The sequence below is a fragment of the Megascapheus bottae genome, chromosome 25 (genome assembly GCF_031878675.1).
Source record: "Megascapheus bottae isolate mThoBot1 chromosome 25, mThoBot2.hap1, whole genome shotgun sequence".
NCBI lineage: Eukaryota > Metazoa > Chordata > Mammalia > Rodentia > Geomyidae > Megascapheus > Megascapheus bottae.
Genome location: NC_143533.1, coordinates 1,600,177 through 1,624,661, shown reverse-complemented (window position 1 = coordinate 1,624,661; position 24,485 = coordinate 1,600,177). Strand labels below are relative to the sequence as shown.

Here is a 24,485-nt window from a genome sequence, read left to right as displayed (position 1 = left end):
GTGTGTACTAATAATGGGATTTGAACTTGTCCTCATGCACTTGTTCTGCTTTCTTATTTGTGATTGGTGCTATACCACTTGAGCCACATCTCCACTCTAGTTTTTTTTTTTTCCTGCTTAACTGAAGATGGAGTCTTACCAACTTTTCTGCTAAGGCTGGCTTTGAAGTACGATCCTCAGATCTTAGGCCTCCTGAGTAGGTAGGATTACAGGTGTGAGCCACCCCCACCACCTCCCAGGGCTTTTTTTTTTTTTTTTTTTTTTTTTAATAAGCAGACAAAAGACTTGAGTAGGCACTTCACAAAGGAAGGTGTTGCAAGGGCCAGTAAGCACAAGAGTGGGTGCTCAGTGCTTAGTCATCAGGGAAATGCAAATGAACAGCCCAGTGAGGTACTACCACACACCCACCAGAATGGCTAAAACTTAAAAAAGAACGACAGTACCAAAGTGTTGAGCTCAGTCTCCAAAGGAACTAGGATTCCAGACAAGAACCAGTGGTGCCCAGCTCTCACAGAAATGAGCATGAGTTAGGGGATTGATGTGTAGTTCTATTCTTTCAGAGTCTTTGGCTTGGATACTGCACAATGCTTGACTGCGTAAAATGAATTTGGGATGATTCTGTAGTGGACTATTTTCTATCATAGCAGAGTACTTAAGACTGGGTAGTTTGTAACAACAGTAATTTTTTTCAAAATTCTTGAGGCTAGAAGTCCAGGACTAACATATTTGTAGGGCTTGTTTCTTCTGTCCACCTTTCCCCTGTGTCTTCTCTCCAAGTGTCTCTTCTAGGGAACCAGTCCTGGTAGAGTAGAACCCTCCCATATGGCATTATAATGCCTGCATTGACTTTTTCTTGTTGTTTGTGGTGGTTGTAGGGCTTTAACTCAGGACCTGAGTGCTCTCCCTGAGCTCTTTTGCCCAGGACTAGTGCTCTACAACCTTGAGCCACAGTTCTACTTCTGATTTTTTTTTTTTTTCCAGTCTTGGGGTTTGAACTCAGGGGCTAGACACTGTCCCTGAGTTTCTTTTGCTCAGAGATAGCACTCTACCACTTGAGCCACAGCACTACTTATGGCTTTTTCTGTTTATGAAGCCAGGGCTTCATGCATGCTAGGCAAGCACTTTACCACTAGGCCATATTCTCATCCCTACTTCCGGTTTTATTTTTTTGGTTTTTGCCAGTCCTGGGGCTTGAACTCAGGACGTAAGGCTCTCTCAAGGCTAAAGCTCTACCACTTGAGCCACAGCACCATTTCTGCCATTTTCTATGTATAGGTGGTACTAGGGAATTGAACCCGGGTCTTTTTTTTTTTCTTTCTTTCTTTCTTTTTTTTTTTTGCCAGTCCTAGGGCTTGAACTCAGGGCTCGAGCATTGTCCTTTGGGGCTTTCTCAAGGATAGAGCTCTACCACTTGAGCCACAGCACCACTTCCAGGTTTTCTATGTATGTGGTACTGAGGAATCAAACCCTGTTCTTCATGCATGCTAGGCAAGCACTGTACCACTAGGCCAAACTCATGGCTGTGTTTTTTGTTGTTTTGTTTTGTTTTGCCAATCCTGGGCTTGAGCTCAAGGCCTGAACATTGTCCTTGGACTTTCTCAAGACTAGAGCTCTACCACTTAAGCCTCAGCACCACTTCCGGCTTTTTTCTATGTATGTGATACCAAGGAATCGAACCCGGGTCTTCGTGCATGCTAGGCAAGCACTCTATCACTAGGCCAAACACCTGGCCCCTGTTTTGTTTTGTTTTTAATATAAGTATCTTTCGGCCAGGAGCATGGCCCAGTGGTAGCTTGCTTGCCTAGCATGCACAAAGCCCTGGGTTCAATTCGCAGGAACTACATACACAGAAAAAGCCAGAAGTGGCACTATGGCTTAAGTGGCCTAGTGCTATCCTTGAGCAAAAAGTATCCAGGGACAGTGCCTAGGCCCTGAGTTTAAGCCCCTGGACTGGCAAAACAGTAATAATAATACAAGTAACTTTCTTAGCTTTTTTGGTCTTGTTGTGGCTCTGGGAATTGAACCCAGGGCCTTGCAACTTGTCAAACAGGCACTCTGTTCCTGAGCTATACTCACAGCCCCAAGTCTTAACATTCCTGGCTCCTGTTTTTTGTTTTTTTTTTTTGGTCTATCTTGATGCTTGAACTCTCAGCCTGGATGCTCTTCAGCTCAAGGCTCAGGCTCTACCACTTGTGCCACAATACTACTTCCAGTTTTCTGGTGGTTCATTGGAGATAAGAGTCTCACTGACTTTTGTGCTCTGGCTGGCTGTGAACTGAAATCCTCAGATCCCAGCCTTCTGAGTAGCTAGGATTACAGGCGTGAGCCACCAGCACCTGGCATGGGGTTACTATTTCTTAAGTCAGGTAATTAATATATTTCTTTTTGGACATCATCACCCTTCCCTTGCCCTCTCCCAAAATTTTCCTTCTGACTCCACCCACAAGTTTTGTAGTTCATTTTCAACATAATGAGGGGCAGCTCTTTTTATTACTAATGTTTAGGCTTGTCTGCCAAGAACAGCAGGAAGCCTACAGGACTTGGAATCTGATGAGTGGATCCCATACTTACTTTTCCTGTTGAGCTCCGCTCCCTGTCTCCCCAGAAGCCCGGGGCCAAGATCCCAGCAGAAGAGATTAGTTCTCAGCCTTCTCAAGAAAAGGATGCTTTGTGTAGTGTCTAGTGGTTGGCTTTGTTCCACTGCTGAGTGTTGGAAACATTTCTTATTGGAGAATCTTAGTGCAGCAGAGGAAATAGGTCTTGGGATTTAACTCAGGGCCTGGGCATTGTCAGTGAGCTTTTTTTGCTCAAGACTGATACTCTAGTACTGGAGCCACAGTGCCATTTTTGGCTTTTTTTTTTCTTTTTTTTTTGCATTTTTTTTATTGTAATTAGTAAAAGGGTTACATGATATTTGCCAGATAGAAGGTGCATTAATTCACGTACATTGATACCCTTTCACATGTCTTGGTACCCATTTCCCTCCCCCCCCACCCCCCACCCCTTTTTTTTTTTTTTTTTTTAATGTGACACTGAGGAATGGAACCCAGGGCTTCAGGCATGCTAGGCAAGCACTCTAGCACTCTACCACTAAGCCACATTCTCAGCCTGATGATTCATTCCCCCCCTCTTTCTTTTTTTTATACCAGTCTTAGAACTTGAACTCAGGGCCAGGGCACTGTCCCTGAGGTTTTGTGCTCAAGGCTGGTGCTCTCCCATTTGAGCCACAGCTCCACTTCCAACTTTTTGCTGGTTAATTGGAGATAAGAGTCTCATGAACATTTCTGCCTGGTCTGGCTTCTAACCACAAACAGGATTACAAGTGTATGCCACCAGCACCTAGCTAGAGGTGACATTTCTTATGTCATAAATGTTGAAGTTACCTTGTTATTATTCAGTGCAAGTAATTTATTTAAACACACTTGTTCTTGCTTTGGATGGGATGAGAAGTAGTCATTTCTAAAATTAAAACAGGATTATTTTTGTTTGCTTTGCTTTGAACTTAGTTTGCTTTCTGGACCTTTAATTTGTATAGCTAGATCATTAATTTGAAATCTGTTTTTTTCTTTTTCTTCTGATTTTTTTTTGGCCAGTCCTGGGCTTGAGCTCAGGGCCTGAGCACTGTTCGTGGACAGAGCTCTACCACTTGAGCCTCAGCACCACTTCTGGCTTGTTTGTTCGTTTGTTTGTTTCTATGTATATGGTACTGAGGAATCAAACCCGGGTCTTCATTGCATGCTAGGTAAGTATTCTACCACTAGGCCAAACTCCCCGCCCTCTTTTTTTTTTTTTTTTTGTGCTGGTACATAGGGCTTGAACTCAGGGCCTCATGCTCTGGCTTAACTTTGATTTTTTTGTTCAGAACTAGCACTCTACCACTTGAGCTATACTTCCACTTCTGGCTTTTTGGTGGTTAATTGGAAATAAGAGTTTCACAGACTTTGTATCTGTCTGGGCTGTCTTTGAATCACAATCCTCACATCTCAGCCTCCTGAAAAGCTGGGATTGAAAATGTGAGCCCTGGGTACCCAGTTCTGTCTCCTTTTATATTGTCTATATTGAAGCTGTCAGTTTCCTTCTAGCTCTGCTTTTGTTGTATTCAGAAAATTTTCTTACAGTATGTTCTCATTTTCAGTTATCTCAAGATATTTAAGCTATTTTCTTTTCTTTTTTTCTCTTTTTTTTTTTTGTGGGTCATGGGGCTTGACCTTGGGCCCTGAGCTGTTCAGCTTAAGGCTACCGCCCTACCCCTGGAGCCACAGCCCCACTTCCCATTTTGTTTTTCCCTTTTTTTTGAGGGGGGGTGTCATGGGGCTTGAACTCAGCCTGGGCACTATCCCTGAACTTTTCAGCTCGAGGTTTCCGCCCTACCCTTGAGCCAAGCCCCAATTCCCATGTTCTAGAGGTTAATTGGAGATAAAAGTCTTAGGTCCTTTTGTGCCCGGGATGGCTTTGAACCTTGATCTCAGATCTGAGCTTCCTGAGTAGCTAGGATTACAGGTGTGAACCACCTTCCTGCTTCCCCCTCCCTCCTTCCCTGTTTTCTAGTAATTAATTGTGCCTGGGCTGGCTTTGAACCATGATCCTCAGATCTCAACCTCCTGAGTAGCTAGGATTACAGGCAGGCGTGAGCCGCTGCATCCAGCCTTCCAGATACTTTTTTAGTAAAAAGATTTTTTTTTTTGGGGGGGGGTGCTGGTCATGGGACTTGAAGTTGGGGCCTGGGCTCTGTCCCTGAGCTCTTCAGCCTAGTGGTAGGCTAACACTGTAGCACTTTGAGGCATGGCACCACTTCCTGTCTTCTGGTGGTTAACTGGAGATAAAAGGCTCACAGATTTTCCTCTCGGGGTGGCTTTGAACCAGGACCCTCAGATCTCAGCCACCTAGGTGAACACCAGCGCTGATTGGTGACCCTTATTGGTCTTTTTTTTTGGCCTTAGATTTACCTGAAACAGTTTTTATCTTATTTTATGTTGATTCATGTTTGAGGAACGTTATTACAATAAATTACTCAACCCAGGGTATGTTTGGGGTCCCTTCTGAATGGGCTGACATGACTTGATTTTGTCCCAACAGATCTAATACACATGGACTGGGAAGAGAGGCAGTTAGTGAATGAGTTCAGAATGGAAAGCTCTAGATACACCTTTCCTGCTGAATCTAGAGAACCCATCTAGACAGAAAGTGTGTGTCAGGTAGCCGTGGTGTGGGCCTCACTGGATGTGTGGACAGATGCTTCCAGCTGTTCCTCAGTGCATTGCTCCTTTTATTCCAACTCCATTCCTCTCCACCTGGCCTCTGCAGCCTCTCCATCCTCTTCTCCCACTCTCTGGTCAGGTAAACACTACTGGGAACAGTCCATAAATCTGCAAACAGCATTCGGGGCCAGTGGCATCTGTGAGGTTGCCAGCTGTGGACAGATGCCTCTGCTCCTTCCTCTGTGCGCTCTCTAAGTTTGCAGAGCTCCAGGCTAGCTGAGACTTCGCCATCAAAGGCCAATCATTTCTTTGACGCTTGCGCACTGGATGCTAAGGCAGACAACTTCTCTGCAGGTTTTCAAGAATCCCCACGAGGTGGTGACGGTGCTGCTGATTCAGACCTTGGGGGCCCTGGTGCCCTCCCTACCCTTGTGCCTCAGTGCCGGGGTGGAGCGGGCGGGGCCTGAGCTGGAGCTCAGCAAACTGCTGGAGTTCTACGATACCACCGCCCACTTTGCCAAGGCACTGGAGATGGCTCTTCTTCCCCACCCACGTGAGTAAGGAGTCATTCCTCCCCTTCTCTCTCTGACTTATCTTCACCCGATTGCATGTGTGGAAGCTTCTGGGGCCTGGGTTTGTTTGCGCAATATTCTGAGGTGACTTGTATAGAAGTGGAAGGGATGGGGCGCTGATGGCTCATGTCTGTCATCCTAGCTACCTCAGAAGGCTAAACTATAAGGATCACAATTCCAAGCCAGCCTTGGCAGGAAAGTCCACGAGATTCTTACCTCTAATGAATCAGCAAAAAGCTGGAAGTAGAGCTGTGGTTCAAGTGGTGGAGCACCTTCAGGAGTAGTGCCCAGGCCTGGAGTTCAAGCTTTAAGACCAGCACATGTACGAACACACACACACACACACTCACTCACTCTGGAAGGGGTCAGTGAAGTGGTGTTTAGTGCATCCTCCCGGGCCTCTTGCTCTTGCCGGGCACAAAGGGCAGTTTCTAGAAGGACATCAGCAGGCTTTGTAGGGGAGCCAGGCCCGTACTACGGCTGGCTTTGTAGGGAGTGCAGGTTCTCCAGGGCCAGCTAGGAGCACTTGTCCTTCCTCTCGGGGTCAGCACGCCTGGCCCCTGCCTCTTCCCAGCTGTTCCCCATCCACACTGAAGCCTCGTCCAGTGTCAGTTTTGCCCTCCTGACAGATGCTGTTGGCATACCAGGAAATGGCTTCAGGAAGGCCCCGTTCTGCCATGTGGCTGCCATGTGTCACTGACTCCGTTTATTTAATGGTTACTCTCCTCAATTACCATGTGTTTAATTGCCTGGACATTCCAGGGAGTGTGTTTATTGTTCAGGTTCCTGATGATTCACAGGTATTTTTGGCATACTCCCTGGCCAGGCCTCAGTGGTGGGAGCTGCCCCGGTGCAAGTGGCTTAGGAATGTTGAGCCCTCAGTCCTGCCAAAGCAGAACAGACGGGGGACAAGGGACAGCAGGGGACAGGTTATGCTTCTGCTTCTTCAAGCCCTAAGCAAAAAGAGCTCAGGGACAGCATCCAGGCGCTGAGTTCGAGCTCAGGTTCAACACACACACACATAAATAGAAATGTAAGTTGGTTTTATGGTCATAAGCAGCCTGTATATATGGATTTACTTGTTTTGCATTACTGGGGTTTGAACTCGGGCCCTCACTGTTACTAGACCAGTGCTTAACTGCTGTGCCGTACTGCTAACCTTTTTGCTTACTCATTTTTTAAATAGGATTTTGCTTTTGTGACTGTGCTGTGATGATCCTCCTCCTCCTTCTCCTCCTCCTCCTCCTCCTCCTCTTCCTCCTCCTCCTCTACCTCTTCCTCCTCTTCCTCTTTCTCCTCCTTCACTTCCTCCACCTCCTTCTCCTCCTCCTCTTTCTCCTTCTCCTTCTCGTCCTCCTTTGCCAGTCCTGGGGCTTGAACTCAGGGCTCCAGAACTGTCCTTGAGCTTTCTCAAGGCCTAGAGCTCTACCACTTGAGCCACAGCACCACTTCTGGCTTTTTCTAAGTATGTGGTACCAAGGAATCAAGCACAGGGCTTCCTGCATGCTAGGCAAGCACTCTATCCCTAAGCCACACTCCCAGCCCCTGATACGTCTATTTACACTACTTGAATAGCTAGTATAACAAGTTTATCCCACTGTGCCCAGATTTTTATTGACTAAGCATGGGGTCTTATTGTCGAGGCTGGTCTTGAACTGTAGTCTTCCTTATCTTAGCTTTCTAAGTATTTTAGCATTACAGGTATGACCTACTGCAGCTGGCTGCAATATGTATTTATTATAGAAACATCTAAAAGTACAAGGAAGGATTAAAAAAAATCATCTCTAATCTGTCATCCCAAGTGTTCGTCTATGAGTTTTTTGAGCCAAGTTCTCACACTGTTAGTCGAAGCTATCCTTGAACTCATGATCCTTCTGACTCAGCCACCAGTGCTGGGATGTTGTGTTTTAATAGAATGTTGTGTCGTCATTCTCACACGAAAACTTTAATATTGACACCATACTGACTATTTACAGTCAGTGCTCTTCCTCCCTGCTCTGTAGATGCCCTGACAGCTGGGATTCGGCTGTTCATGAATGGTGCCAGGCTTCCTGCCTCCTCAGTCTCTTTTCACCTCCAGCAGGCATTTCATTGACATTTGTGAGGAAAATGGGTCATGGTATGTCCCAAGGTTTCACTTTTCCATCTCTTCCTCATTACTAGATTTATATCAGACTTTTTTTTTTTTTTTTTGGCAAAAGTCTTGCACTGAAGCCAGTACCTAGATTGTGTGACCTGAGGAGGCACAGGCTGTCCAGCTGTGGGTGACAGGTTTGATTAGCTGTGTGGCACATGTATTTGACTTTGGCATTATGAAGTATGGAGTCTTGACACTGAGCTCGCAGGACTGTCTCATACCATAAGCAGAGTTTACTTTAGCTCCGTTCATAGATAACTCCCTGTATGAATACACTTACAGTGTTGACTTTGAAACTGATTTCTTAACTCTGTCATTCCATGTCATTCTTTTGTAAAGGGAACATCTTCTTTCCTTCCTTCTTTTCTTTCCCTCTGTCATTTCTTCTGCCATTCATATTTTGAGTGTATGCTAATTGTACCAAAGAGACCATAACATTTTACATGTTCATATATTTAAACCAGAATAATCGCCTCTATGGCTCTCTTTCCCCACCCCACCTGTATTGTATACATATATATTTCAGTTTATTTTTGAGACAGTCTTGATGTGTAGTCCAGACTGTCCTTAAACATAAGATCTTTTACTAAAAGTTTAAGTGCATGTTTCGACATCCAATTTTCTTTTTAGTTTCACTACAAATTCAGGTTTTTTTTTTAAATTCAATGTGTTATGATCCATTATTGTTATTCATATTGGTGTCAAAATTGTTACTTTTATGGTTATTATGAAGGTGATGTACACAGGGGTGACAGTTACAGAAGTCAGGTAAAGAAGACTTCTTTCTGGACAATGTCAACCCTTCCCTTGTTCTCTCTTCCAGTTTTTCCCTCCCATCCCTACCCATAAGTTGTATCATGTCAAGTGAGTACCACTGCTGCATTTGTTGTAAAAACAAATTTTATTTTAAAGGCTAGATTAAGGCAGGTATGATGTCTTCCATCTGTAATGAGGCTGAGGCAGGAGTTTTTTATTTCAAGGCCAGCTGGAGTACATAGCGACTTTTTTTTTGTTTTTGGTTGGTCATGGGACTTGAACTCTGGGCCTGGCCGTTGTCCTTGAGCTCTTCATCTCAAGGCTACCACCCTACCCCTGGAGCCACAGTGCCACTTCCCATAGTGACTTGTAAGGCCAGAAAAAAACCCAGATAAAATCTTAGTTTTAGTTTAAAAACAAAAATTGCTAGTTTACTTCTGAATCAAATTTAATACCACTAGTTCTTTTTACCTCTTTTTTTTTAAAAGAATTCTGTTTTAGCATATATGAATTATACAATGGGGGTTAATTATGACACTTCCATACATGTATACAGTCTACCCACCAACTTATACCTCTCTCACTCTCCCTTATGCTTCTCCCACCCCTCTTTAAAGCCATTTCAGTAGGTATCAGTGTTCTGTTGTTTGTTTTTCCAAATCTGCATTTAAAGTACTGGATCTTATGTTCACTCTCCCACCCCCAACAGAGCATGCTTTGCTCTGCTGCCATTCATATTTTTAGTGTATGTTAATCATATCATAGACTCTCCTTAGCATTTTGCATGTTTATACATTATATTTTAATCAGAATAATCTCCTCTATGGCTTTCTCTCCACCCCACCCTTATTGTGTACCAGCGTTCAGTGAATTTCCTTATGCCATCTTCATACATGGCTGCTATGTATATCAGTGGGAAAGTGTTACCTTCTTCTGTGGCCTGCAGTGAGACTCTTGAATTTCAACTCGTGGTGGTGGGGGGGACTTGAGCCACGATCCTCAGATCTCAGCCTCCTGCATAGCTAGGATTACAGGTGTGAGCTACCACATCTGGCTTCTTCTTTTTCTTCTTCTTCTTTTTTTTTTTTTTAAAAAAAAAAAAAAAAACGTAGGTGTTAGAGCTTGAACTCAGGACCTGGGTACCGTCCCTTAGTTTTTTTCACTCAAGGCTGACACTCTCCCACTTGAGCCACAGCCCCACTTTTGGTTTTGACTGAATTAGAGATACATTTTCTTGCCTAGATTGACTTCAATCCATGATCCTCAAACCTTAGCCTCCTGAATAGCTAAGATGATAGCTCAGTGGTAGCTAAGATGAGCACCAGACCTCAGCCTTCAGTAGCAGTGTTGTGAGCTTCACAGGAAGGGGCAGGTTGGGAAGACTCTGCCGCTGGAGTCTTTCTAATAGTGCTTTCAGCAGCTGCCACACAAAGCTTAGATTTCTGGAGATGCTTTCTGAAATGTCAATCAAAGAAGCTTCCAGGAGCGATAAAAGCAGATTAGGCAAACATAGTCGCCCAGAAGCCAGAATAGGACAAGTTCTAGCAAATACAACTCTGCTGCTTTTGCTGTTTGTTTCTGATGTCTGGTTCCTTCCAGATGAGTACAACCTGGTGAAAGTGATGGAGCTGGTGGATGCTGTGTATGGGCCTTACAAACCCTACCAACTGAAGTATGGCAGCCTGGAAGAAAGCAACCTCCTCATCCACATCAGCGCCGTGCCTTTGGTAAAGCCACTGGCCGTTAGGGGGAGCTCGGTGTGCCAAGCCCTCAGTGTGCCCAGAATGCGGGGAGGGCTGAGGTGCCTCTTTGAGCTAAATGTAAAATGCACGTGTGGATATACTACCAAGTCTTCATTTAAAATCCCCCCCAAAAGCCCAGGGCTGGTGGCTCATGCTTGTATTCCTAGCTACTGAGATCTGAGAGTGTGGTTCAAAGCCAACCTGAGCAGGAAGTTCTGTGAGACTCTTTTTATCTCTGTTTCACCAGCAAAAAGCTGGAAGTGGAACTGTGGCTCAAAAAAAAAGTGCTAGCCTTGAGCAAAAAAAAGCTCAGGGACAGTGCTCAGGCCAAGTTCAAGCCCCAATATTGGCGCGCGCGCACACACACACACACACACTCCACACTGAAGAGCCAGGCACTGGTGGTTCACACCTGTAATCCTAGCTACTCAGGAAGCTGATAGCTAAAGATCATGGTTCAAAGCCAGCCTGGGCACAAAAGTCCATGAGATTCTTTTTTTTTTTTTTTTTTTTTTTTTAATGTCTGTTGTGGGATTTGAACTCTGGGCATTGTCCCTGAACTCTTCAGCTCAAGACTAGTACTCTGCCACTTGAGCCACAATGCCACTTACATTTTTCTGGCAGTTGATTGGAGATAAGTCTCATGGACTTTCATAGCTGGACTGGCTTTAAACCGTCACCCTCAGATCTCAGCCTCCTAGGATAACAGGTTTGAGCTGAACTGGTAAAGGTCCACTGCCTCTTGCCTTTTTTCCTTTTTTCCAGAGACCAGCTTAAAATTGTTCCCTTCCAGTTCCATTCTTGCCTGCAAAGGATGCATTTTCCTACTCCATTCTGGAGTGTCTGATACGGAGAATTTGAATCATAGCTTGAGAGCTTCAGTGGTCTCTAGCAAGAAGAAAGAGGCAAGAAATAAAAACTTAGGGTAGCCAGGTGCTGGTAGCTCATCACAGTTCAAAGCCAGCCCTGGCACAAAAGTCTGTGAGACTTTTTATCTCCAATAAACAGCTCAGAAAAAGCAAGAAGTGGAGTTGTGGCTCAAGTGGTAGAGCACCAGCCATGAGGGGGAAAAAAATGTTAGGGACAGCGCCCAGGCTCTGAGTTCAAGCCCCAGGAACAACTAGCAAAACAAAACAAGACCCCTTCACCCCAGATGACAGGGGTGGGCCGTCTCCCTGTCTTTTGGAGTCTGATGCGGCTTCCGCTGGTCGGCGTCACTGCAGGAGCACGGGGAAGTGATCGACTGTGTGCAGGAGCTGAGCCACTCCGTGAACAAGCTCTTCAGCCTGGCGTCTGCAGCTGTCGACAGATGTGCCCAGTTCACCAATGGCCTGGGGACCTGCGGCCTGTTGACAGCCCTGAAATCCCTCTTTGCCAAGTAAGGCCAGGGTGTGGGGACGGGGGCTGCCTTTCTGGAGGGTGGCAGCTGAGCCAGTTGAACGTGTGTTGTGTCTTCCTGCGTCAGAGCCCGAGGGCGTTCTTACACATGTCCATGGCAGCATGGATCACAGAGGTAGAGTTGGAGCAACAGTGTCTCTCCACTAGGGCTCAGCAGCTATTCAAGGAGGAAGCCCACACGTAGTGACACAGGTGGAGCGCCAAGACACCACTAAGTGAAAGGCAGTTGTTGCGTGACGCAAAGGCTACTGTTAGCCATGAAAGAAAGCAAAAAACAATGGAATATGTTTTCTTTTGTCTGTTTCTGTTTCTCTCTCTCTCTCTTTTTCCAGTCCTGGGGCTGAACTTAGGGCCTAAATGCTGTCCTTGAAGCTATCACTCTATGGCTTGAGCCACAGCCCCATTTCCATTTTTTTCTGTGTATGTGGTACTAAGGAATCGAACCCAGGACTGTGTTCTTGCTAGGCAAAGCACTCTACCACTAGGACATGCTCTTGGTCCTTTGTTTTGATTTTTGAGCCAGTACTCGGATTTGAACTCAGGGCCTGAGTGAGCCCTATTCCTTAGCTTTTTCATTCAAGACTGGTGCTCTTCCACTTGAGCCACAACTCCATTTCTGGTTTTCTGGTGGTTCTTTGGAGATAAAGAGTCTCACAGACTTACCTGCCCCAATTGGTGCTTTATGTGTGTGCGCGCGCGCATGTGTGCCAGTCCTGGAGCTTGAACTCAGGGCTTGGGCACTGTTCTTGAGCTGTCTCAAGACTAGCACTTTCCCACTTGAGCCCCAGCACCACTTCTGGCTTTTTCTGTGTATGTGGTACCGAGGAATTGAACCCAGGGCATTGTGCATGCTAAGCAAGCCCTCTACCACTAGGCCATATTCCCAGCTCCCCCTGTTGGCTTTAGACCACGATCCTCACATCTCAGTCTGCTGAGTAGCTGAGGATCCCAGTTGCTGAGCCGTCAGCACCCAGCATTGAACATTGAGCATTGCTCTTCCTTGTGCTGGGGATGGCCAGTCACGTGGACACCTGTTTTGCAGTCACGTTATTAAGGGGTAGGAGCCTTGAAGAACCTTCTCAAGGCCCTCAGCAGTTTGTCCAAAGCTGGGAATTGTGTGTCCTTCCTCCTTTTCCCCTAGGTATGTGTCAGATTTTACCAGTGCGCTCCAATCAATCCGGAAGAAGTGCAAACTGGACGACATCCCTCCCAACTCCCTGTTTCAGGAGGATTGGACAGCTTTTCAGAACTCTATCAGGTAGTGGGCACGACATCAGCATGGGCTGATGTCGTAAACACCTCTGTGCTGGCATATGTGTGCAGGAAGCAAGTGACCTTGGAAGGCATTCATGTTTCTCTTTCATTGCTCCTTTATAAAGCCAGCCTTTTGTTCTAAAAACAAGCTAATTATTCAAAATCCAAACCACTGTCAGCGAAACTGAGAAGAGTCCTCTCACTTGACCTGTTTTGGGGGGGGGCTACTCAGGGGGCTTGAACTCAGGACCTGGGTACTGTCCCTGAGCTCCTCTAGGCTAGTGCTCTACCACTTTGAACCACAGCACTACTTCTGGATTTCTGGTGGTTCACGGGAGATAAGAATCTCATGGACTTTTCCTGCCTGGACTGGCTTTGAACTTCAATCCTCAGATCTCAGCCTCCTGAGAAGCTAGGATGACTGGTGTGAGCCACCAGTGCCCAGCTTACACTTAAACTGTTTTTAAAAGTTCTTTCTGAATGCCTCACTTTGGGTTTTGACTTCGAGTTTTTCTATGTGGTGTGAGGATCTCCTGCTTAGCCTGTAGTTTTTATTGTGGGTTTTTTATTTTGTTTTGTTTTGTTTTTGCCAGCCCTGGAGCTTGAACTAAGGGCCTGAGCACTGTCCTTGGGCCTTCTCAAGGCTAGCATTCTACCATTTAAGCCACCACACCACTTCTGGCTTTTTCTATGTATATGGTACTGAGGAATCGAGCCTGGATCTTCGTGCATGCTAGGCAAGCATTCTATCACTAGGCCAAACTCACGGCCCCTAGCTTATAGTTTTTATAGACAGAATATCAAGGGTGGGCTTAGAGAAGGCTCTGGTGGTTTGGGAGCCACAGGTCTAAGTGGTAAGGCAGTACTGTATGTTTGTCTGAAAGGCACTGAGTGATACTGGCCAGATTCTGACTTAGTGCTTGCTGTCTTAGGCCCATGGTAGACACCCTGTTGCCCCAGGCCCTGAGGTCTGCTGAGAGTATGGCCAGCTACAGCTTTAGGCAGTCTGGCCCTTGAACTAATGCAGCCAGAAAAGACAGGCTAGCAGACCTGTCACACAATCATGCTTTTGTGATCACAGCATTTGGAAAATATTGGGATTAGTTGCCAACATTTTAAAACCAGATTTAGCCCAATCCAGATTTCTTTCATTTATTTGTTTTTGTAAACTCTGGGGCCTGAGCACTGTCCCTTATTAGCTTTTTCACTCAGGGCTGACGCTCTGTTACTTGAGCCACACCTCCACTTGTGGCTTTTCAGTGTTAATTGGCGATAAGAGTCTCATGAACTTTCTTTCCAGAGCTAGCTTTAAACTGGATATCTCAGATCTCAGCCTCCTGATGAGTTAGAATGACAGCCAGGAGCCGTGGATGCCTGACCATATCATTCTGACATCTTAGAAACTGGAAACCATGGTCTCAGTGAACTGGACTGTCAGTTGTTCCCAGCACCCTGCTCGGCCTGGCAGGCAGTCTGTCCTCTGTGCTTCTCTCTCCCCAAGTGGCCTAACAACTACATTCTTCAGCTGATACACGAAGAATTCTCCAAGTTTCTTTCCATTCCTTCTTCATGGGTATACATTCCAAACAGACAAGCTGCCTCCCATGGCCCACTTCACCTGCTTGCATTTTTTTCCACCTGACCTCCAGCTGTGAGTCCCACCTGCACCCCGTGTACTTTTCAGGGGATCATGACCTGCTGAGACAGTCACAGGAGATCCAAGGGCCACGGTTGCTTTAGGGACTCTGTCCTGGACTTTCATTTATTTACTTTTTTTTTTTTAAATAAACTTTTTATGTTCTAGATCCTAACTGTAACTCCCATCATCTATTGGCGACTTGGCATATCGGGAAATACTCTGCATGAATTGGCTGTGTTGTGCCAAAGGCACATGGAATATTTTACTTTCTCATAAACCTTTATTATGATGGAATGCTCAGATATCCTGGTGATGACAGGCTCTTTTAGAGAAAGTTAAACGTTAACTAGACCTGAGATCCTTTTTTTTTTTTTTTTTTTAATCCTCGGATTTGTCCTGGCATTATTATGAGCTCAGCATTGAAGGACTCAGTGTGACCGCTACAGCTTGAGACCTGGCACAGAATCTGGCATAGAGTCACCTAAGAAGTGAAGGACCTTATGGATGGCACACACAGACCATTACCCAGGCTGATCTCTGAGGCACCAATGGCCTGGTCTTCCATCTTTTAGGGAGTGGAGAAGATAGCATGGCTCCCTAGTCACAGGTCTAGTGCTATCCATTGTAGGCATCCAGAAATAATAAGTAAATACCTTTTGACTTAAGGCATTTAAATACAAAGTATTCCAACTTTTTTTTTCCTTCTCTCAGGGCTAGGAATTTGGTCTAGTGGTAAGAGTGCTTGCCTAGCATACATGAAGCCCTGGGGTCGATTCCTCGGTACCACATATATAGAAAAAAGCTGGAAGTGGTACTGTGGCTCAAGTGGTAGAGCTATCTAGACTTGAGAAAACCCAAGACAGTGCTCAGGCCATGAGTTCAAGCCAAGACTGGCAAAAAAGAAAAGGAAAAAAGAAAAAGGCAAAACTCAGTGTGTTGGAAATGTAAATTATTTGAAGGGATCCTTCCTAGAAGATATTGGAAGGGGCTTTTAAGTTAACTAATCACCAGCTAAGGACACCGTAGCAGTGGAGCCAGCAAGCAGTTAACACATTTCCCAGAACCCAGTGGCACCTGGAAGAGTGAATACTTAGAATTTTTATGAATGAGACAATGTTTGTCCTGTAAATGTTGGCATTCCAGGCACTTGAACTTGAAGGGCTTTTTCTGTTTTGTTTAGGATAATAGCCACCTGTGGAGAACTCTTGCGGCAGTGTGGGGATTTTGAGCAGCAGCTAGCAAACAGGTAGGAAAGTGGCATCCTCCCTGCCCTCCCCCTTACGCCCGGGGTTCTGGGTTGGGAGGAACTTGATCCTGGGAACAGCACCCCAAGGGCAACATATGGTCCAGGCCACGGGGCCTGGGAACTGTCTGTCCCTAGATATGAGGTGTCATTATTGTCATCATTAAACATTTATTGAGCCACCGAAGAAGGGCAAGGCTCTCTCCTACTTGGCAGTGCTCACGTAAATTTGGTTAGATATGGAGGTCTCAGTCTAAATGAGGAAACAGTACACAATGTTTCCAAATTGTACATGGGCTGGGTTCCTATTGATTGCTTGTATAAGGCAGTTATTGGGCTCCAAATACATTTCCCTGGAGAAATAAAAATGTCACAAGTGGTGATTCAGGCTCCAGACACCTGCCTTCCATCTGAAGCAGAACTTTGGGATGCCAAGGGGCGTGTTCTTCTAGAGGGGCTCTCTAGGAGACATATGTGTCCCCCTCTCCAGCTAGGCTTAAGTGACCCCGGAAGCCCCATCCAGACAGCTTAGAAAAGGGCTCCACACTGATTTTTCTAGTCTAGGAGTTACATGCATGTTATTTTTGTCCTTTTCTCCCTTCTTTCTTTTTCTTTTTTTAATATTTACACATTGCTTTTTTATTTTTTTATTAATTTATTAACGTTGATTTTTACCTATTTCAAATGACATGTTTAACAAACAAGTAGTCAAGAATGGAATCTATATACAATCACTGGCACTTAGATTTTAGAACATAATTAAAATATAAGCTGAGTGGTTTGTATGTCATAGATATATATTACATTGCTTTTTAAAGAGTCTATAAAGTAGGTTTTATTCTTCTACTGTTTTAAGAGTCTCAGGTACCAAAACAGTACAAACAGTCTAACTAGGTTTTGCCAATCCTGGGGCCTGAACTTAGGGCCTGGGTGCTGTTCCTGAGCTTCTTTTGCTCAAAGCTAGTGCTCTGCTACTTGAGCCACACAGCACCACTTCTGGCTTTCTCTGTGTGGTTTATTGGAAATGAGAGTCTCGTGGACTTTCCTACCCAGGATTGGCTTCAAAGTATGAGCCTCAGATCTCAGCCTCCTGAACAGCTAAGATTACAGGCATGCCGTTTTTTGAGGCTGAGTTTTACAATGTAGCCCAGGCTGGCCTTTCAATGCAGTTCTGTCTCAGTCTCTTCAGTGCTGGGATTACAAGCGTGTACTCTATGCTTGGCTCCTACAGACATTTATTTGAGGGACTAATAGTCCTTGGACCTGTGTGGAAGAGAAGCGTCGTGGTGGTGGGATTGCAGGAAGCCGTGGGGCTGGATGGGATGTAGTAGAATGGGCTGCTCGAGCAGCTTTTGCCTTGTCATGATTCTGTGTTTACATACAGCGCTGTTTCGTGGGGGCTTTCACACTAGGTGTAATCCTGTGCCAGGGCAGCGTGGAGGTGGCTCTCTCTGCCACAAGTAGCCCCACTCAGAAACTAGGCAGAGTGACTAAAGTCAGCGCAGCTCAGCCCTGCAGTGGGTGGTATGTAAAAAGCAGACGCTAAGTCAGCCGCCCGCCTCCTCCAGCACACAGGGCTATGCTGCAAGGAGCTGGCCCAGGGTGGACCTGGGTGAGTTACAGAGGATGCTTAGGAGGAACTAGAGATTTCTTACATCATGTGTGCATGCACACATGCACGTGTGTGGTCTGGTCCTGGGGCTTGAACTCAGGGCTTGGGCATTATCTCTGAGCTTTATGCGCAAGGCTAGTGCTCTACCACTTGAACCACAGATCCATTTCAGGCTTTGGGGAGTTAATTGGAACTCAGAGTCTTACAGACCTACCCACCTGGGCTGGTTTTGAACTTTGATCCTCAGGTCTCAGCCTCCTGAGTTATTGAACTTCATGATTATAGGTATGAGCCACTAGCACCTGGCTAATTTCTTACATAATTAAAAGAGATGTATGGTGAGATTGTCTTTAAGGAAAGAAGGAAGGGAAGCAATGTATTATCACATTTTCTTCTTAAACAATACTTGTTCATTTTGAGAATCAAAACAGCTATAGTTCAGTGATCGAGTCTTGCCCAGTATATGCAAGGACCTGGGTTCAGTCACCAACACTGGAAGCGCTAAGGAAAATAAAAAGACAGAAAAATAATTTTCAAGTAATTAAAATAAAACCAGAAGTGAAGCATTGATGGCTCACACCTGTCATCCTGCCTACACTCTGAGGATTGAGGTTTGAAGCCAGACTAGGCAGACAAATCCAAAGGATTTTTTTTTTTTTTGCTAACCCTAGGGCTTGAACTCAGGGCTATGCTCTGTCCCTGAGCCTTTTTGTGCTCAAGGCTCTATCATTTGAATCACAGCCCCACTTCTGTTTTTTTGTTTTGTTTTGTTTTGTTTGTTTTTGCTTATGTAGTACTGAGGAATCGAACCCAGGGCTTCATGCATACTAGGTAAGCACTCTACCACTAAGCCACATTCCCAGCCCTCCAAAAGACTGATTTCTAGTTAACCAGCAAAAATCTAGAAGTAGACCTGTGACTCAAGTGGTAAGAGTGCTAACCTTGAATGGAAAAAGCTAAGCAAGAGTGTAAAGCCCTGAGTTCAAATCTCACTGCAGGCACGCACACAGAAAAACCTGAAAGTCTACTCACCCTTAACCTCCTCCTCCACACTTCTATGTGTCATTTCCGGCTTCCCTCCCACTCTCTGTCACTTATAGAGCTGACATGAGGGATTAGATGTGAATCAAGTTATTATTAATCTCCCCTCCCACCCAGTGCCCAAAGAGCTAAGCACTCTTCCTACCCCATCTTTACTGACAAAGGCCACAGAGCCCAGAAACAGCTGCTTAGGTTAAAAGAAAAAGCTAAAGGACAGTGCTGAGACGCTGAGTTCAAGCCCCAGGATCGTAACTGTGTCGCCTGAGTGGTGAGAGCATATGAGCGTCATCCTCTTAGGCTGGCATTGCTCCAGTGGCTTCCTTATCAGGCAAAAGTTGTGGGGGAGGCTCTGGTGTGGAGGGAGCGGAGTGCTGTACTGGGTATTCCCAGGCTGAAAGCCCAGGCCTGCTTGTTGTATCAGGGGCAACCTGGGTGTAGCCAAGGTAGCTCGACATGGGTGATGTCATCCTGGGAGCTCTGAGCCTGGAAAGGGACAGCCACCATCTGTGCTCCTGTCTGGGGCGCCCAGAGCATGTGTAGCAGCCATCTATAAAGCTTATCTCCTGGCAGCTGGCTGCCACCGCCTGCCACCAGCTCCCAGGCTCCTTAGGTCACCGATGCAGAAGCACAGAGATTTCCCATGTCCTGGACAATCTGGGCACCATGCAGGAACTAGCCATGGTTTCTCTGGACTATGCCAGAGCCCAGACACAGTGGGCCTCTCATGATGGTGTTCCGTGTATGTGTGTGTGTGTGTGTGTGTGTGTCTGTGTCTCTGTCTGTCTGTGTGCATGCGCACCTGTCTGTACATGAACACAGCACCCTGGTACTGGTGTTTGGACTGGGTGTTGTCCTTTTCCATTTAAGGCTGGCACTTTACTGCTCAAGTCACAGCTCCACTTCTAGCTTTTTGGTGGTTAATTGGAAATAAGGGGGCTCAGATTTTCCAGCCCAGGCTGCTTTTGAGCCTTGAGCCTCACACCTCATCCTTCAGAGTTGCCAGGATGAAGGTGTGAGCCATTGATGCCTGGCTTCTCCGTATACTTCTTAGCATTAAACTTTATGGTGGTACAGAAAGGGTAGACGCTCAGGAGAAGCCATCCTAACCGGTCTGAATTTGGGTCTTTCGTGGACCCGCTGTCTGTGGACTGCAGTCCCTCAATGCGGGGCAGATGCTGAGGGCCACAGGTCTACCCCATCATCTGGACTGAGCCACTGCTCCACAGCCGGGCGTGTCAGATGAGATCTTCAGCCTGTGTGGGGCTTGTCAGAACATCCCCTGTTGTCAGTCTAAGATCATCTGTGATTCACCAGGAAAAGTGGGGAAATGGAGCACAGGTTCAGGACTCCAGCATGGACACACACGTTGGCATGATCAAGAAGGGGAGGGGTTGAGGACTGATGGCACTGGGGCCTCACGGTGCACAGGCTGCACTCCTGACACCCAGGAGTTCATGCAGGCTAGGCAAGCACGCTACCACTAAGCCCCTGCACTGGTCATTGTCCAGATAGGGGCTCACTGTCTCCTCAGTGCATACCTGGACCACAGTTTGCTCCCCAGCAGGGCGGGGATGATAGGCTCATGGAACCACACCCAGCCCCTTGGAAGTTGTGTGGTCCTGCCTGGTTGGCCTAGGACCACAATCCTCCCAATCTCAGCTTCCCAAAGTAGTTGGGATTATGGGTGTGACCACCTGTACCCAGCTTCACAAATAGCTATCGAGTGCCTGCCATGTGCCAGGTGCTTTGCTAGGTACTAGGAATTCAAGGATGAAGATTCCTCTGTGTTTTGTCTAATGGGAGAGAAATGAGACAACGCATGGACAGTGCATGCATGGCATGGCAGGGGTACTGGGACCTGAGGACAGGGTGTCTGGGGAGGAGGCTCGAGGACCAGACCTTGGAGGAGAAGCAGGACCTCCTTGGCACATGTGGCAGGGAGAGCATGGCAAACGTATCTGTGTGTGAGGCACACAGCTCTGGGAGGCCAGAGATAGAGCAGTGGGGGTTGGCCTGGCTAGGCACCGTCTTGGATGGTCCTGAGACTTTGTGGTGGTGCCGCTTACAGCACGGTCCTCACAGTGGAGGCTGGATGGCAAGGGAGAGTACAGGAAGCTGGAGGGCTGTCAGAAGCAGGGGCGCATGCTCATGGGGTCAGGGGTCACAGTCCCCAGCAGCCCCAGAGGCTAGGTCTCACACAGAGCCACCATCAGATGGTCTTTTCTTGGAGGAATTGGAAAGTGCCAGCCTCTCTTAAGTAGAAAGCACCTAAGCCACAAAAGTCAACTTTGTCGAGTGTGTGTGTGTGTGTGTGTCTGTTGTGGGCTTGAACTCAGGGCCTGGCCTCTGTCCCTAAGCTTTGTGCTCAAGGCTAGTGCTCTACCACTTGAACCACATCTCCACTTCCAGCTTTGTTGTTATTGTTGCCAGCAGTTTGTTGGAGATGGTTTGGAACTGTGGTCCTCAGTTCTCAGCCTCCTAAGTAGGTAGGATGACAGCCATGAGCCACCAGTCCCTGGCACAAGAGTCAACTTCGCAGTGCCATAGAATACCAGGCAGCCATCTGCTGCCTTGCGCATTGGTGCTCATGTAGCAAAAAAAGGCCCATGGAGCCAGGGCACAGTGATCCACTTGGTAGCTGGCTGTCACACTGGGGCAATGACAACCTCCAGGAGTATTCTAGGAGAAAATAAGCACCCAGCCCTCTCTTAGGTGGCCAAGGATGTCTTCGACCCGCTCTCTGGTTATAGAGAACACTCGGTGCAGACAGCTCCAGGCATGCTGGTCTTGGCTTGTGTTTCAGGATTTTGGCCACCGCTGGGAAGTATTTGTGCGACTCGTACAGCCCCCGGAGCCTGGCTGGCCTGCAGGAGGCTGTCCTCCCAGACAGGAAGGCCTCGGCCAGGAACCCGTGGCAGGAATACAATTACCTCCAGAAAGACAACCCCACTGAATTCGCCAGCTTGATGGAAATGCTTTATACTCTGAAGGTATGGCCTGTGTCACAGCCGGCTGCCAGTTGTCTCATTTATGTTGAGATGTGAACTTGTTGAACTTGCTGATAAAGTAAACTACACTGAGTTAGAGCTGTAGAACTTGGGGTGGTTTGGTCTTTCGGTTTTCTTTTTTTTTTTTTTTGTGATAGTCTTGTGACTTGAACTCGGGGCCTGGACACTACCTCTGAGCTTTGCTTTTTTTTTTTCCTCTCAAGGCTAGTGCTCTACCACTTGAGCCACAGCTCCGCTGCAGGCTTATCGGTGGCTAATTGGAGAAGAGAGTCTCCTAAACTTTCTTGCCTGGCTTTGAACTTGGATCCTCAGATCTCAGCCTCCTACGTGCTGAGATTACAGCACTTTGCACCTTGTGTGGATGGTCAAAGGCTGATTAGAGGATGTGGCTTTAGACCTGCAGCCTCATGGCCTTGCCGAACTTGACTTCAGAATTTAAAATATCCATGAAACAAGGGACAGTCCCCTTTACTGATGGGACCGGATGTGTGTAGGTTGCAGGTAGGCTGACTCTGAAAAAGAGGACCTCAAATTAGACACCAGTGACTCAAGCCTATAATCCTAGCTTCTGAAATTTGAGGATGGAGGTTCAAAACCCAGTGCCCAGGCCCTGAGTTCAAGCCCTAGGACTGCCACAAAAACAACAGCAAAGAAAAGGGCCCCCAAGTGCACAGTTGGAGATGTTACCCCTTCCCTAGAGGCGGGATTGTGGGATGCCAGAAACTGCTCTAGTGTGATTTCCCACAGAGGACATGAGTCCGCCCCCCCAACCTCCCACCCCACCCCACCCCCTGCCCAGTGGTTTTTTTGCAGCCTTAGTTGATGTGCCAGCTCAGCTGCCCTTGGCTTTGCACTGGGTGCAGAGACCAGAGAGCTTCCATCAAATGGAGAATCTCGCAGCACCCCAGGGTAGGGGTGTCATTCCATTGCTTGCCTCCTCCTTCCCGGTCTGGTTTGGTCCTCCTGTTACTGGAGATGCAATCTATAATTCCCTGACCAGCCTTGAGCTCCGGGTGGGGGTGGGGGTGGGGGGGAACTATATAGTATGCCTGGCCACGTGTGAGGCCCTGGTTTGCCGTTCCAGGCCTCCCCTCTCTGCACCCTGGCCCACCAACCGGTTGGGTTTGAGCTTGCCAAACACACTTCTTGGAGCCGTTCTATAAACTCATTCATCCATGCTTTTGAGATTAAGTTTGGGCAACTCTGTTTATCTTTATTACTAATCTGATTTATGTCTGTTGTAATCAGTTCATTTGTGCCAGTGAGGGTAGGGGCACATTTTCCACTTCTGCGTTTTCTTTGGCTGTGGGAAGGGACTCTCACAGGCTCTACATGCTCTGGCTTCCAGCCAAGGAGGGTTGACCTGACCCCCTGGGAACTCTTGTCTGTGTATGACGCTTCTAATCTCTTTCCTCTCCTCAGTCCTCCAGGGGCAATCGCAGACTCCCGAAGTGCCAATCTCATACTAAGATCAGATGGATCAGACTCACATGGAAAAGTGAACTGAAAATAGTAAGCTAGGCACTGGTGGCTCATGCCTGTCATCCTAGAAAGTCAGGAGGCTGAGCTTTGAGGATGGTGGTTTGAAGCCAGCCTGGGCAGGGAAGTCCAGGAGATTCTATATCTCCAGCGAACCACCAAGCAAGTGGTGTTGTGGCTCAAAGTGGTTGAGCCCTGACCTTGAGTGAAAAAGCTCAGGGACAGCGCCCAGGCCTTGAGTTCAAGGCCCATGACCAACCCCAAAATAATATTATTAATAATAATAAGTCCAGGCTTCTAGCTCTAATGGCATCTGACCTGGTTGGAGCTCACGTGTCACCCTCAGCTGCTCCCCGGGAATGGGAGGGGGCACAGCCAGGCTCCAGGTCTGCTCTCTTCTAGAAAACCCTTCACTCTTCTCTGTCGATGAGCTGTTAATCTCAATTGAATTTGAGGCCTCACGGGCTTCCTTTGTGTTTTGTGTTTGAAGGAGAAAGGCTGCAGTAATCAAACCCTGCTGGCCTCGTCCCGGGCAGCCCTGACCCGGCTTAACCAGCAAGCCCACCAGCTGGCTTTTGATTCCGTCTTCCTGCGCATCAAACAGCAACTGCTGCTCGTTTCCAAGATGGAGGTGAGTGCCCTGTGACTGCAGTCCATTCCGCCAGGCCTGCATCGCCCACTCCGGGGTCCTAGGCTGCAGCCTCCATCCTTTCTGTCCTAGCTCGTCGCAGCTATGGTCCCTTGGAAGTGTGGGCTGTGAATGAAGCCTGGCCCACACCCCCCACTTGCAAAACATAACTTGTCTTCACTCGAGGAGTCAGAGAGCTCAGTGCAGAGGGAGGCCATGTCAGGACAACTCTTGGTCCTCAGAAAGACGACCTGTTCGACTCCATCCTGTGAGTTTGAGTTGTATACATGTGTGTTTACCAGTCCTGGGGCTAGAACTCGGGGTTTGGGCACCATCCCTGTGCTCAAGGTACTCTACCACTTAAACCTCAACTCCACTTCCAGTTTTTGTGTGTGGTTTTTTTTTTTAAATTAGATAAGACTCTCACAACTTTCCCACCCAGTCTTGCCTTGACCTGTGCTCCTTAGAGCTCAGCCTCCTGTGTAGCTAGGATTCCAGGCGTGAGCCACTGGCAGGCAATCCTAACTCATGCACTGAGCAGGCATCTATATGTAGGTCCACAGGAGGAGTGGGATTGTATTATGTTACACATTTTCATTTTTTATGTTGGTCCCGAGGCTTGAACTCAGGACTTGGGTCTTCCCCTTAGCCTTTTTGCTCAAGGCTAGCACTCTACCCCTTGAGTCACAACTCTATTTCCAGCTTTTTCCTGGGAGTCTCAAGACTTCACTGCCTAAGCTGGCTTTGAACTGAAATCTTTGCACCTTAACCTGTTGAG

General features: G+C 47.1%; 1 protein-coding gene across 2 annotated transcripts in view; it reads left to right on the top strand.

Moving 5' to 3' along the window:
* The window catches only part of Cog7 (component of oligomeric golgi complex 7), a 45,837-nt gene that overhangs the window by 15,390 nt on the left and 5,962 nt on the right, over nt 1-24,485 (top strand). The window contains exons 7-14 of one of the 2 annotated variants that reach the window (XM_090357837.1): nt 5,553-5,751; nt 10,263-10,390; nt 11,629-11,783; nt 12,945-13,061; nt 15,877-15,942; nt 21,396-21,582; nt 23,023-23,112; nt 23,570-23,710. In XM_090357837.1, the coding sequence (XP_090213963.1) occupies nt 5,553-5,751; nt 10,263-10,390; nt 11,629-11,783; nt 12,945-13,061; nt 15,877-15,942; nt 21,396-21,582; nt 23,023-23,112; nt 23,570-23,710 (1,083 nt within the window). The remainder of the gene's footprint in view (nt 1-5,552; nt 5,752-10,262; nt 10,391-11,628; nt 11,784-12,944; nt 13,062-15,876; nt 15,943-21,395; nt 21,583-23,022; nt 23,113-23,569; nt 23,711-24,485) is intronic. The other variant, XM_090357838.1, reaches the window with a different exon arrangement.